Raw genomic sequence first — 15,797 nt, forward strand, 5'->3', positions numbered from 1 at the left:
GCAGAAAGGCCACAGAGAAAAATATTTTTTAATTGAAAAGAAAGCTTGAAGAATAATATATATTTTTATGAAAACTTGTTTTTATATCAATAGATATTTTAAAATTTTATAAATATAGGTAGATATGTTACAATTTTAATAAATGTAATTTAAAAAAACTGACACTTTTAGTATTTTTTATAAATAACAATAGGTATTTTAAGATTTTTTAAATATAAATGGAAATATGTTAAAATTCTAATAAATTTACTTTAACAAACATGAAGATTTTTAGTATTTTTCTAATAAAAATTTTCTCTCTCTACACACACTAATCGGCGAAAAAATTATTCAAAAAGTCTCGCGTTGCCGAGTCGCATTTTTTTATCTTATCTTTTCAGAGAAGACAGATACGAAGGGAAGCGGCCAAAAAGGGGGTTCGAGGGGCTAGATAGTAGGGGGTAAATCACCGGCCACCCACTCACCACCCAAAACCCACCCATTCAAGGTATGCTGTCTGTTTGCCAAGATAAAATTCCACTGGCCCCGTATAAACATTACGAAAAAAAAATGCTGTAATCGCCAGCGTTAAAGACAAACTATTTTGCAATTTTAGCTTGATTTTTGAATAATACGAACATAAAATTTGCAAGAACTTCCGTTCTCTTGGGAGGGGAAGGGATCGAGGGGTGGGGGGGGGGCATCCCCTGTCAAGGTCACTGCACATTGATTTCGAACTCGTTCGCTTAGCTCGGCCTTGACTGAAGTCAACTAACCACAAAAAAGCAGTTAAAAACATACACAAAAAAAAAGCGTAAAAAACAGAGTGCTTAAAAAGAATTCATAACCAAAAGGTTAAAGGCCATCTAACAGCGCGTCAAGCGGAAATGGAAATCGAAAAATTGCCTAAAAATTGCTCAATAACAAAGCAACTGAAGCCGAAAGCCAGCTAAAAAATTAAAAACAATAATAAAAGATAATAATAAGCCGGTCCACCAAGTCATTAGGCAAAAAGTTAGCATTAGTTACGTTTAAAAATATCCTTGACATTTGGAGATTCCCCCGAGGGCATGGAAAAATATGGGGTGACTCTAAAAAGTAGGTGGAAGGTTGGAAAATGTTTGGACAGGTGACACAAGCTGTTTGAGCTTAATTTAAATTGAAATTTTTGACATTCATTTTATATTTTTAGAACCCTATTAAATTAAGAGACAACCCAATTCTAAAAACATTATTTTTATTCATTTTTAATATAAAATCAATCAATCATTTTTAAGAATTTAATATTTTGGCAAAACCTAGCGTTTTTAAAAAGATAATACTCCAGAACCCATTAAAACGTTTGATTTTTGGTTTAATTCAATCCATTAATTTAATGGGTTTTGTGGCTTACCATTAAGGTCGATATTTCCACCCCTCTGCCATTGATCACCCTTCTGTTTACCTTTCGGCAAATTGTCGTGACATTTGGCCATAGTTCACATTAAGCTGTCGGCATGACTTAGTCACCCTGTCAATGACCCTGCCCCTCCCCCTGGCCACCATCCCCCCGGCCCATCCCCTCGAAATGACAGCCAAAAACCTCATTAAATGCAGCTGCAGCTTTATCAACAAAAGGGAAGAAACAGAGGCGGTGGGTGGCGGGTGGCAGGGGGTTTTATGAGAGCAATTAAATGTTCAATGCAGCAGGCAAGTGGAAGAGGAAGACAAACACATGTCACATTGAAAGAAAAATGATATCACTAATCAAAATTTGGAAATACTTCATAATTCTTATACAATTTACAGACAAATCATCTTCCAATAGGAAAATCCCAATGTTTTAATTGATACCAACGTAAAATGGGTTAGTAATAACATTTAAATTAGATAATAGCTATAACGATATTGACGCATGAAGTATAAGTGATTCATGGTGGGGTTTTCTCTATTACTACCTCTATTCTTTGTTTTAACTTAAAAATATTTTACCTCTATTTTTTTCAGTGCATTATAGTAGTCAAAAAGATCCGAAAAACAAATATTGAATGGGTGGAGTGGGTTGAAAAGTGTAGGTGGTTTTCCACCATTTCCAAATCCCAAGGGTTGCAATCTATTCCCATTTATTTAATGTCAATGTCCAGGGTTGTCGACAGCACGATTTATTTTTTTTGGGGGGGAGATGGAGTTGCTAATATTTCACTTTGGGCAAGAACATTTCTTCTAATTTTATGTTTTGTCATCAGTTTTTATTTGCTTTTCCGTTTTAGTTTTTCGTTTTTGGAGTGAGATTTGGCATCCCCCTGATTTTCCCAGCCAGGGAAATTACCGCTGGCAACAAGGAAATGTTTACAATATACATACTTTCTTGCATTTCTTTTGATAAGCAGCTTTTGTTTCTCTGATATCGCTCCCTCACACGTTTTCACTGTCGCATTTTAGCCCCCTTTTCACAGCAGTACAGTAGGCGCTCCAAAGATGTACCAGTTTATTGGACTCACTTGTTTAAGATCTGTATATATAAATCGCTTGTTACCATCTGAAGAATCACTGCAGATTTCAAGCCAGTAAAGTTACAGCTTACACATTTTCACCAAATATTCTCTTTTAAGTGTTGGTTAATGCTAAGAAATGATTTTGGGCTAAGTAATTACAAGTAACTCCAAAATTATCACATTCTTTTCGTATCCATAAGGTCAAAGTAATTTCTTGCTATCAGTGTATAAAGCTAAAAACTCCCTTCATATTCAACTGTCCTCTTTATCGAACATGCCCTGTACGGACAGAAAATATGTTGATTGCACTTTCTTCAAGCTTTGCTGCCGATTATTTTGCCTCTTTCTACATATCTACTATGTAGCTCCGGCTCGTCGTCGTCTTCTCCCCGGGTTTTCTTGTCTTCTCACTTGGCTTTTATTATCTCCAGTCTTCAATTGTTTTTCTTGGTGTTGTCAACGCGTTAATTATCTGAAGAAAACATTTTTTCTCGTGTTTGAAGGCAAAAGTGTTGATGTTATTTTTTCTTGTGTTTTTGCTTCCTGAAGCGGGTGTATTTTTGTTATTGTTTGATATAAGATATTCGTGTTGACAAAAGAAAGATTTAAAAAGAAGCCCCTATAAGTTGAGCAACTTTTTGTTTAATTTTAATTTTTATTTATTTTAGTTTATGCTTTAAAGATAAAACACTACAATGACAAAATATGTAGCATAAAAGTGTGTTCAAAAACTTCTTGATATTAAGATTTTTATATTCTTAGTAAACTATAAACATTGAATTTCCGTTTATTTACATTTGTAGCCAATGGAAATTGGCTTTGTCCCTATAGAAGCTTGGTTTCCATCGAAATTATGCGATGCCATGTCTCACTGACATTTTCCAGCAGAGGAATTTCCATCATTCCTAAATATAGACCCGTCCAAGGTCGCATTCCCAGTAAACTACTCGGCGGATTCGTCACCCCAACATTCCCATTTCGACCGCCGACTTTTGACTGACACTCCCCCCCAGGAACTTAGCATAAACCACTCAGTGGCATATTGAAAAACTCAATTAAAATGAACTCATCATCGACAGTTCGGGGCGATCTTCTTCATTTTGCAGCCCATAAAAGAGATAATCAAAACTGTATCAATACGAGGCAATAAATTATTGGCAGCGTGGGCGTCTCGACTTGCTTTCGGTTAATTAGCCAAAATGGCAATTTGAAAAATTAATTTGCAAATAAACAAAGCTAAACCAGAAAAGGGAGCAACGGCCCCCATGGGTTAATGTGGGTGGGCATAGGGCAGTTAAAGTTGAATTTTAATGCGTATATTTCGGCAAATAAACAAATGCATTAACACAAACCCCAAAATGCAGATAAACAAATGAGAAAGTTTCATTTAAATGCGCCTTTTTTAATTTTAAAAGAAAATAAATGTATTGATAATTTCGTTTAAAATCTAGAAAGGGGTTAAAGTAGAACTTGAAATGTAACAAAACCCATTTCCCCTTTCCAACGCTTTGAAGACCATTTTCCTCCAACTACCCCTATATCTTTTTCCTTAACCACATGGTGGCAAAATCGATTTCGCCTGTAAAAACAAAGGGAAATCTCGAATCTTGTTGACTTTGTCAATGGGTCCTCCAAACATTAAGGGGGGCGAAGATGTGCGATAGGCACATCCTGGACTGCACCCTACACACTCCAACCCCCTACCAAAAACCCCAGACCCTACTATGATCGATATTCCCCTCGAGCGGCGTCTAAGATTACCAGAAAACTTTGACTTTGTCAAAGGGCTTGGGGAATAAACGATGTTCGTGCTGCACGAGGGGTGGAGTTATAATAGGCTTTTTATTCCTTTTTCTAGGGCTGAACCTCACCCACGCACAAATTTGTTTGAGAGCCAGAAAACTGAAAACGTACCCAAAGTCATCTATCAGCTGTTCGGGTATGTATTTGCTTTTGTGTGGGCGACCTTCTCCACCAACTCCCCATTATCCCTGTTTTTGGGCTTACTGGGATGGAATCTGGGGGTTGGTTTTCCTGTGACGTCAGTCACACTCATTGAGGTTATGTTAGGTCCCAGAAAAAGGTAGAAAACCATTGGGGGAAAATTCGTTTTTCAGTGGGCAAGTCTGCGCAACATTTGTTCTGGCTGGAGAGTTTTAATGTGAGGAATGGAAAATGGTATGGTATAAAACTTCTCCATTAGTATGTACTTTATATTTAAGATTCAAAATGAAATATCTAATGAACACATTGATAGAAAAGGAATTTGCTCAAGAAAAACACTATTTGATATTCGTCAAAAGTGACAAATATCAAAATTTCCAGACAGGTGTACAAATATGTTCCCCAACTTAATCCCACATAAATAAAGGCCCCCCAAAGGTGTGACTTTCCTCAGGTGCGAGCTTGAATTGAATTGTAATTATTGTTATTTATTATTGATTCGCACTCTTTGCCCAAAAATCCACGCATAAAACAAATTTTTTTTTTTTTTGCACATAAAATGGAATAAAATTTCCATTATGCAAGCGCGTTTGACTGCCCACAAAATGCGTCCAAATTTCCAATTGAAAGGCCAACTCCGAGCTCCGAAAAAACTGGACAATGTGCCAATGCTGAAGTCAAGTGGGCTTTGTGAAGTCTTGTGGCAGCCACAACAGCCAAGCAGCCGAACAACCAAACACGGCCAAAGACAACTGAAAAACCAGCAAGCAAATCTCAAACTCCGGTGTCCACAACTTCATTTGTCTCGCTGTCAATTTGTATTTCTTTTTCTTTTTTCTTCGATTTTTTTCCTCTTTTTTCCATATAAATTGGGCCATAGCCGACCGAGCAGCAACACCAACATCATATAGAGTTTTTTTATTTTACCATATATCATCCCATCCATCCATCCAAGTCCAATTATGCACAGCTCAAAAGTTATAAGAAATATTGTATATGTGCGTCGCCCAATTGGCCAACATTTTGGCATTCCGGCCTGCAGAAAACTGAAAACTGAAATCAGAAATACCCCTCGGCCCCTCGATTGATTGACGGCTTGCAATTGTCAAATGTTTCCATTTTGGCAGGTTTTTATTTCCCCGGTGGTCATTAGGGTTAAACTTTTTTGGGGCGAAATTTATTGTGACATGGTAGCCCCCCATTTAAATACGCTACAAGCAACTTTGTATGCGTTATTTATGAGCGGTTTTGGGGTTTAACCACTAATAATTGGTAAGGAAGTCAGAAAAAATATATCTCATATAGGTAAATAGGTAATTCTGGTGAAATAAATTCTGGGCTTATTACATATTTGTTTTCTATTGCAGTAGAATTTCAAGAAATACCATTTTCTACTTACATTCCGAGTAGGATTTTCTGTTGGCAAGAGAATATTATTTATCACACTGCAAAATAAAGAACTTCCCCTTATAAACTCACTTCCCTCACCTGGCTTTCCTTATCTTTTCGCGACTGATAAAAACAAAATAAGCTCTTTTTACTGGCCAGCAGAACGCATTTCTTGGGGGGAAACGTTCCAAAATTATGCGTTGATAAAGCAAACGACCCAAAAAACAAAAAAAATATATAAAAATTAAAACAAAGTCAAGAAAAACGTGAAACGAAAGCAAACGCAGCAACAAGTTGGTATTGAGCGAATGCGGAACCAGAGAAGCATGAGAAACCGAAGCGAAATGGCCAACAAAAAATGACTATTACCGAGGAAAAATAACCCGTCTGTGGCAGAACCCTATACTGCGAAATAAGGCAATTTTGGGATCGGAATTCCAGGGGAGTAACATTATAATATATGAAAAAAATAAATTACCGGCTAGGGAGCTGAAACCCTAAATGAGAAATACTTCAGTAAAGAGGAGAACGCTGAACAAAATACAAATAAATAATTAAGTACATTTAAATTCTAACCCATTTTAATATAATTTTATAAAAAAAAAACTTTGCATTAACACAGTAATAGAAAAATATCTTACAAAACAGAGAAATTTGAAGACTTTTAAGTGATTAACAACAAATACCATAGCATTTATGAGAAAGTTGAATTCGTTATAAATTTGAATCCATTAAATTTTTGCAAGCTACTAATTTAAAAAGATACATTTCACTGTTACGATCGTATTTAATTTTTATTATGCGTTGCTTGTATTTATAATGAGGAGCCAGGTTATGGAACATTCGATATGATAACATTATTTAGTCTAAAGTTTTAAAGTCCCAGTGTGTAACATTTACAAGATATCACTTAGCGCCCTCTTAAACTACCTTTGTCAAGTGTTTCCCAATTTGGTATATAATTTCTATGGGGTTTTACAACCAACACTTCGGAGAATAGGGCTCCTGATAAGAATTACGTTCTGAGACCACAATCGATGACAGAAATACGATTTCATACGGCTGGCTGCTTACGAAACTCAAAAACGTCGATTGGGATTTAAGTTTTATTATTAATTTTCGTTTTTGTTTTTTTTTTTCGTTGATAACAAAAGTCTTATCAAAAATGGGGGAATATAATGATAGATCGGGTCCCTGGAAGTACGAAACAGTGGGCTCGGAAGCAAACGACCTTCGTGAGGTGAGGGGAAAAAGGGGCCTTGTGGGTGGCGTAGTCTGAAGAACTTCGTAGAAACGATGGAGTGCAAAACTAATGAGGCAAGAGCAAAGCGAAATGCGAACAAATTATAATGAAAAAGGGTAAAAATGCAAATCTAGCAGAAAATAAAGGTAGTCAAAGGGCATTCGAGAGGGAGAGGTGTACTGAACAGAAAGAGATAGGGCGAATCTCAGCCATATGGAGGGAGAGAGAGGGCCAGAGGGACATAGAAAGAGACGGAACACGAGGGTCAGTTCGCCAGCAAACGGTAACAGCTGCTCTTTGGAAGAGTGAGAAAAAGGGAGAAAAAGAGCAGAATGAGGAAGATGACGAGGAAGATGCGGAAGAGGGAAGCAGGCAAAGAAACGCCAGAAGATGGAGAAGAACGAGATGCACAGTGGTTGCACAAAACCCAAAATTCTACATAATAAACCCAAAGGAACCCGGAACCCGGAACCAAGAACTCTTAAACCAAAACCAGGTATGTAAGGAAACTAAAATCCCTTGGTACATACACACAGTCCATAATTAGGATCTTTTCGGATCAATATTTAGTACAAATTGATGGTTTAATATGTTGCACTAGCTACAAAAAATTATTATTTTGTAACTTTCTTTTAAAATTCAAACGAAATCGTACTTCAAAATTCATGAATCAGTTTAATATTTTTTGGGATCCCAAATATTTCTGAATCTAGTATTATTTTGTCACAACCTCCTGATCATTTTCATAACAAACCCACTGTGCCGTTATCCACACAAAACTCTCTTTTTGTCTCCCGTCCACATGTCAGTGTGTGCGTGTTGAGTAGAAGCTCACACACACAGTAGACCCGCAAGAAAGAAGAAAAAAGTAAATAAAACAAGTTTTGAGACGCAGAAGTTTTTCAGAAAAATAAAACAGACTCGCGACTGACTTTCTTTAACATTTTTAGCTTTGTTTCGGTGTTTTTGGGATTTCGCTTTTATTTTTTCGGCAGCTGCTTTTGCACAGAAAGAAAAGTTAATGCGATGCAGTGATCAATTTCACGTATGATTTTAGAACAGGTATCCCCACAGGTAACTACACGCGAAATGGAATGCAAAATATTAAAATCCGACTATCTTGTTTTGATACTGAGGTGATCTTTTCTCACATTTTGCTTACATTTTCATAAAACATAAGAAACAGTTATTATTATAGACTACTACATTGTAACTAAGATTGTAAGATCAAAATCTTAAGAGGAACTCAAATATAATAAAGTTAGTCTGCCTTTTCTGGCTTGAATGGTAATAGATTCCAAGTTACAGGTCTGTATAATTTGTTTTCTTGGCTGACAGTTGAAAAACTAGGGACTGTATCTATAGTTCTGTCCAGAACTCATCTTGGTCAAACAATATTTACAGATCAATGGGAAATACATATCGAATGACATAGATATTTCCCATTGATCTGTAAATGGAGGTGATTTTTTCTCTGTGTGGAGATGCGAGAAACTTGTTTTGGTGTTTTTTTTTTCTGTTTTCGGTTTTTGGCAAGGGAAAGAGTGCCAAACTGAGCCCAAGACCCAGTACCCAAAACCCAAACTCACCTGGCAAACGGCGTCTGTTCCACCTCGTACATATCGTTGATGTCGTGACACGACACGAGGAGTCCCTTCAGCCGATCGGCGTCCACGTCCAAAAGTCCGTCGCCAATGGGAAAAATTCCCTTTTCGGTGAACATTTTGTGTGTGTGTGTGTGTGCTGGGTGTGTGTGTGAGTGAGTGTGTGAAGATCGAATCTTCTTTCGATTTTTGGCTTTATTTGATTAATCCTTCGTTTGATTTCTTTGAAACTTCCGATTTCTTTGGGATGAGGGGGGCAAAATTCAAATCTCAACTGCACAGAACCAAAAAAAATTGTAGTTTAGTGATAAAACCACACACGCTTAAAAATAATTCTTCGGAAAACGTTGCGCGCGAGAGACAGAGAGAGAGGTGGAGACAAAATTCCAGTACAAAACAAAAAAAAAAACTATGCAACTGCAACACACACACACACGCGCGCGCTAAGAGAGGCCCGAAAAAAATTCCCGCGTGTGTATGTATGTGTGATGCTGTTGCTGCCGTGTGTTGTTTTTGTTATTTTCGGTATTTGCAAGTACCGTTCTCTCCGAAGAACTCCACTTCGTCAATTCAAAAAGGTTTGGTGCGAAAAAGCGGCCCGCAGATTTTGGCCAGGTCTGTTGTTGTTGTTGTTGTTGCGGAGGTACGGTACGGACGTACGAAGGTACAAGAAACTCGCACGAAACAAGCGCGCACGAACCGTTCGTTGGCGGATTGAAATTTCAATTGCCCGAGAGCGTGTGTGTGACCGCGGGGAACCTTTTCTTTAGCGACAGCACTGCTTTCTGTTTCAGAGTCGAAGAGCATTTGCGGGCTCTTTTTTCGATTTCGACTGCGCTGCTCAGCACAACGTAGGCAGACGTAATAAAACGTAAGCAAACGTAAGCAACCGATTTCTGGAATAGAGGTGGAGAAATATCGATGTTTTCCATCGATACATTTACGCTTGCTTACGTTAAACACAAAAATACTGAAAAAAACGACGATTTCACTAAACTATGGCCGTGTTACCCTAGAGCGGCTAAAAAAATCTTCAAAATCAATTACAAGTAACATAATATATTAATTTTAGACATTAACTCATAATGAAAAATACAACTTAACTCCCTAAAGCTTTTACAACAGGTCACAGTTGTTTGAAAATTCAACAACAAGCATTTAGTGCTTTGCTCAACCTATATATCTTTGTTGAATTTTCGATAACTAAGCAATTTAGCATATTAGGGAATATCCCAGCTTGTGCATATCATCAAAATTCTTATGAAGAGCGAGCGAAATTCATCGATGAGATTCCTAAATATACCAGAAAATACCGAAAATCAGTTAACAGCACTGGTCAACGGAAACTACTAAGATATTTTGAATTTGAAAAATATTAGAAGTCCAGGGTTTAAAATTTGAGTTTTTTGGAAGATAAATGTTATTGTATTATTTTATGAATGCAAGTTAGTAGTAACAAATAACATTAAACGGAAATTATGGGTTTTAAAGCAAAAAAAATTATGTAAATTTTATCAAATAAAAAAAAAATTTCTCCTCTTTTAATAAATTGAATAATATTATTTAATTTGTCATTGACATTTATTACAATGTTATTAATCAAAACTCAACATATTTGTGTACACTTGACACTTACTAACCCATTTTATAGCTAAGTTTTTATGTGTTCATTATTTATTAATTGTTCAAAAAAAACTTTTTCTCTTAGCGATTTTGTGTGGCGCCTGTTTTCGGTGCGTGTGGGCGTGGCGCGGCCCACAAATAGTTGGCATCTTGCATCTCGATTGAATTCTCAATTTTATATTTATATTTATGCTTGCAGTTCCCTGGCTTTTCCTCGCCCTCCAAGTTTTTCCTCCGTTTTCCCTAGCGAGTGTAGGTGTGTCCGCCCGTGCGAGTGTGTGTGTGCTCCACTTGCAAAGGCGATGCACATTTTTCAGGCACTTAAAAAAAGTCAAAATATACAAACTATTTTTTAAACAAAAAATTCGTTCGCTTACAATTCTAGCAAATTCAAAAATGTTGATAAATTCCATTGGAAAAAGACGAAAACTTCTTCAGATTTAGCAAATGTTGTGTAAACTTAACACTCAATTTTGAAAACCTATCCTACATATTTCTAAGAAATATAGCTAGAATTTGTTTGATGAAATAGAAATTTCAACCTTATGCAGAAAAAAGTTCCTATATTTTTTGTCGGTGTTATCGGATTGTCACCACGACGGCATCTCAGGAATAGGAATGCGGAGCCAGAAATAAACCAAGTGCAAAAACCTTTAGCATCCGTCTATTAATAATGCCGTCGTCTCCGGATCTCCTCAAGAATTTGTATTTTTTGTTTTTGGCCGGGCGGTCGCCTTGTTCTTGTTTTTTTTTTTTTGCCGCAAAACTCGCCAAAAACTCCTCTTGGCAGCCGTTCAAGTTTAGCAGATCCGGCTTTTGACCTACGGAAAATGTTTGGCCACTGCTAAAATAGAAAAAATTCATTGGCGAGCGATCGTGAAGTAGCCGGAACAATGCGAACCGAGCCGATAATTCATTTTTTTTATTAAAATTTTAATTTATTCTTTGATATACGAAGAAAAGTTTTTGACAAAATAGGAACTCCAATATTAATTGAATTAAACTTAACCATTTTAACCTAATTTAAATAACTACAAACTTTTATATTCTCTTAGACATAACCGAAAATAACCGATATAACCGAAAATTGGTAGATTTTTCAATACTTTTTTAAGATGGCCACCCTTTTTTAGGCACCCTGTCGACGAGAATGACATTTGTTTTGACAGATCAAAGTTGGCAGTTCCTTTTCATAGACCTTTTTCGCCAGACACATTGCATTGTAAAGACGGCGTTTTTTATCTCCAAAACCCAAAAATGAAATACAATATGAAGCTGTTACCCCAAAAATCCGTTGTCCAGGTGGATCTGCCTGGCTTCGAGAGCGAGGTGTTCTTGCCCCGAATCATTCGGGGAAGAATTACTTTGCAGAACGTGATTCGGCATCGGCGGTGCTGCCCAAGGGCCAAAACGGATTTGGGCCCCATAACTAAGAGTCGCCTAAGGCTCCTGGCCCGGCGGACAGTCACTGAGATCCGGGACCACGAGCTCTTGCGCCGGGATGAAGTGGACACTGAAATGGAAACGTCGCTCAGCCCGGACATGTGCCGCCCATCGCATGGACAGCAGTTTCCAGGTTATTCAGATGATGAGGAGTCGAATCTTCCAGATTGCTCTGATGATGGTGAAAGTGAAAGCTCCTCCAAAAGCGAGGTCCGTCCGCCAATTCGTATTCCCCAGGAAGGATCAGATTGCTCAGATGACAGTGAAAGCTCCTCTGAGACCGTTTTTTATCTCCAAAACCCAAAAATGAAATATAATATAAAGCTGTTATCCCAAAAATCCGTTGTCCAGGTGGATCTGCCTGGCTTCAAGAGCGAGGTGTTCTTGCCCCGAATCATTCGGGGAAGAATTACTTTGCATAACGTGATTCGGCATCGGCGGTGCTGCCCAAGGGCCAAAATGGATTTGGGCCCCATAACTAAGAGTCGCCTAAGGCTCCTGGCCCGGCGGACAGTCACTGAGATCCGGGACCACGAGCTCTTGCGCCGGGATGAAGTGGACACTGAAATGGATACGTCGCTCAGCCAGGCAAATGCTAACACTAGCCCGGACATGTGCCGCCCATCGCATGGACAGCAGCTTCCAGGTTATTCAGATGATGAGGAGTCGAATCTTCCAGATTGCTCGGATGATGGTGAAAGTGAAAGCTCCTCCGAAAGCGAGGTCCGTCCGCCAATTCGTATTCCCCAGAAAGGATCAGATTGCTCAGATGACAGTGAAAGCTCCTCGGAGACCGAGAACCGTGAGCCAATTCATGAACCCCAGAGGAAAATAGTTGTCATAAAGGCTCCTCCTTTTATCGTGAAATATCCGCTCAGAAGGGCTCCCCTCCAGCTGCTCTATCCTCTAAAGGTACCGAAAACGAAGGCTTCCAAGAAGAAGGTGCCGGTCTCAAAGGCTTCCCTGGACCTGACCCGTCCTTCAATTCCTATTCCCCCCCAGAAGTTTCCGGTCAGAAAGGCTCCCCTCCACCTGATTTATCCTCCAAAGATGCCGAAAACGAAGGCTACCCAGGAGAAGTTGCCGGTCACAAAGGCTCCCCCGGGCCTGATCCCTCCGAAGAAGTCTCCAAAGACGAAGGATTCACTGGGCCTGATTATCCATCCAGATTATTCTGATGATGATGATGAAAGATCCTGCGATGCCGAAGTCCGTCAGATATTTCAGACGAAGTTACCGGTCCCAAAGGCTCACGTGGACCTGATCTTTCCTCCAAAGACTCCCCCTGGCCTGTTCCGCCCCTTTAATTCCATACCGACCACAAAGGCTCCCGTGGACCTGATCCGTCCGGTTCCACAACGACCCTACTTGGGTAAGAGACGTAGCCCAACGGCATACAACTGGAACCCTCTTCAGGAGAAGAGCAACGCACCGCTATCCCGCACCAAGGACCCCCATCCCACCTCGAAGATGCACATGGTGCACCCTAAGCTGATCGACCGTGTAAAGACTATTCAGAAGTACCCAAATGCCAAAGATTTTGTGATCAATTGGGATGAGGCGATCAAAATAAATCAGGTGAAGGCCAAAACAAGGAAGCAGTTTAGGGCCTTATCGGCTTATGACCTCTTGACCAATATGTGTATCCCGAACGTGAGCTCAGAATTGAAAGATCTTTTTACTCAAGCGCTCCAGGCCATCGAGAAGCGCAATAAGGTCGCCTCTAGTTGCTGAGAGGGCAGCTTTACTAAATAGGACCAATAGCTCCTAAATCGCAGAAACTTACGGATTCCATTGTATTTTAAATGATGTACATGTCTTCCACAACAAACACAATAAAACTTTATAAGCGGTTTTACACTTAAGTTTCCTTAAAACCTTTTTGAACTTAAGTTCTAAACTAACTTAAAAAAATAACTGGCTGTTAGAAATAAGATCTCAAAGAGATAAGGCTGTTTTTTAAAGAAAAGTATAAGCTAAGAGCTCAAAATTGGGTTTGGGATCTTATTTTATTTCTTTTTTTATCAAATTTAAACTTTTATTTACCAAATATTAATTAAAAAATAAAAAATTACCCGCTCCGAATTTTTTCAAAGGCTTTTTCAATGATACGGAAATATTTATTTTCCAAAAAATAAAGTAAAGCTCAAAGAAGAATACGAAACAAGGGCTTTTTCTAAAATATATATATTTTTCTACTCGAAATATATCCTGAACAAATTGCTACTCATCCTTTGGGATTGCAGATGCCCCAGAGGTATGCATGAATCCGAATCCAAGACGCGCGACGACAACGGAGGACACTTTTTTGAATTTGGCAACCCCAAGATCGGTGAATCACTTTTCGGGAGGGTTGCTTAGCTAAATGTGGGTGATGTGGAATGGATGTCAGTGGGTGTCAGTCAATCGGCGCAATAGGGGCACCGGGGACCGGCTGCGGCGGCCTCCTCATCGCCGCTCTCATCCCCGGCGCTTCCAGTGCGGCCACCGCCACCGCCGCCGGAATCCTCGCCCTCGGCACTGCTGCGGTAATCATCGATGATGGCCTGCAACTCCTGCTGGGCATCCTGGAACTCCTGCTCCTCCATTCCCTCGCCGGTGTACCAATGCAGGTGGGCCTTGCGCCGCAGCATGGCCATGGAACCGTCTAGTAGTCGCTGGAACAGCGACTGTATCGCCGTGGTGTTGCCTATGAAAGTGGCCGACATCTTGAGGCCCCTCGGCGGAATATCACAAATGGCCGTCTTGATGTTATTCGGTATCCAGTCCACGAAATTGTTTATATTCTTGTTCCTCACCCCGGTCATCAGTTGGTCCACCTCGCGCGGCGACATTCTGCCCCGGAAAATGCCCGCCGCCGTCAGGAGTTTGCCCTTCCGCAGGTCGATGGCACACAGCAGATTGTTGCTGGAGAAGATCTGCTGCACCAGCTCCGAAACGGTGCCCTTGCTGAACTGCTGCTGCTTGCAGGTGACCAGCGGTGCGAATCCCGGTATGAGGAAGTGAAGCCTCGGGAATGGCACCATATTCACATAGATCTTGCGCAATCCGGCATTCAGCTGACCGGGAAACCTCAGGCAAGTGGTTATGCCCGACATGGTCAGGGCCACAATGTGGTTGATGTGCTCGTAGCCGGACATCTTGATCTTCAGGTTCCTGTTGCAGATTTGGAACAGCGCCTCGTTGTCCAGGCAGAATGTCAAATGGGAGTTGTTCACCAGGGCCGGAGTGCTCAGTAGGGCATTGTATGGCTCCACCACCACCTGGGACATATTTGGCGATGGTATTGTGACATAGTTGCATAGCAAATTGTCCGGATACTGTTCCACCAGTGCCTCCATTATCAGGGAGGTCAAGCCGGAGCCGGTGCCGCCGCCGATCGAATGGAGCAGCTGAAAGCCCTGCAGCGAGTCCACCGATTCCACCTCCCGCCGGGTGTTGTCCAGCACCTGCTCCAGAATGGCGGCACCATCCGTGTGATAGCCTCGGGCAAAGTTGTTCCCAGCACTCTCCGATCCGGCCACAAAGTTCTCCGGCCTGTACAACTGGCTGCTGGCGTTCAAGCGCTGGATGGTGCTGGCCTCCGTGTCAATGAGTATGGTGCGGGCATAGAACCTTTTGCTAGCAGTGGCATTGAAGAACACATTGATTCGCTCCAGCTGCAGGGGACTGGTGCCGCCAAATCTACCCGACGCATAGTCCACGCCATGTTCGTGCGAGATCACGTGCCAGAACTGGAAAGATCAGAGGTTTAGGACATTAGTAGTTATATAGTAGCTACCCACCGAATCACCGATGGCATTGCCGGCTCCGCCGATCTGCAGGGTGACTATCTCCCGCATGCTGACCCAATCTCCGCTCCTTGAAACCACTTAGCTGGAGGCTACTGCCTCATCCTCTCCTCTCCTCGCTCAGCCGATCTGCTTATCGATTTCTATTGGGGCTCGACTTCTCCAAGCCGTCCTGATCACAACTTTACTTTTCTACCATCTTTCCGAATTTTGTACATAGTCAATGACTTTTTTCACTAAGACCTACAAAATTCTTTAAAGAGCCCAGTAAAAATTATATGTATTTTGACTTATTTAAAGATATATA

The 15,797-nt window shown here is 40.3% G+C and overlaps 2 protein-coding genes across 6 annotated transcripts in view; both read right to left on the bottom strand.

Annotated features, from left to right (window-relative positions):
* The window catches only part of Drak (Death-associated protein kinase related), a 58,356-nt gene extending 48,844 nt beyond the window's left edge, over positions 1 to 9,512 (bottom strand). Inside the window, exons 1-2 of one of the 5 annotated variants that reach the window (XM_070997401.1) lie at positions 9,393 to 9,512; positions 8,619 to 8,907 (exon numbers count right to left, since the gene is read on the bottom strand). In XM_070997401.1, the coding sequence (XP_070853502.1) occupies positions 8,619 to 8,752 (134 nt within the window). In that variant the 5' untranslated portion in view covers positions 8,753 to 8,907; positions 9,393 to 9,512. Of the gene's footprint in view, positions 1 to 8,618 lie in introns of all 5 variants that reach the window. The other 4 variants (XM_017083831.4, XM_017083832.4, XM_070997400.1 and 1 more) reach the window with 4 other exon arrangements.
* A 4,285-nt stretch (positions 9,513 to 13,797) lies between these two features.
* betaTub65B (beta-Tubulin at 65B) lies at positions 13,798 to 15,780 on the bottom strand. Its single transcript, XM_017083957.4, has 2 exons — positions 15,485 to 15,780; positions 13,798 to 15,433 (listed from the first exon to the last, which is right to left on the bottom strand). Exons 1-2 carry the CDS (start codon positions 15,539 to 15,541, stop codon positions 14,102 to 14,104), a joined length of 1,389 nt encoding a protein of 462 aa, XP_016939446.3. The 5' UTR covers positions 15,542 to 15,780; the 3' UTR covers positions 13,798 to 14,101.
* Positions 15,781 to 15,797: the final 17 nt, after the last annotated feature.

Source organism: Drosophila suzukii, chromosome X, assembly GCF_043229965.1.
Source record: "Drosophila suzukii chromosome X, CBGP_Dsuzu_IsoJpt1.0, whole genome shotgun sequence".
NCBI classification, from domain to species: Eukaryota; Metazoa; Arthropoda; class Insecta; order Diptera; family Drosophilidae; genus Drosophila; species Drosophila suzukii.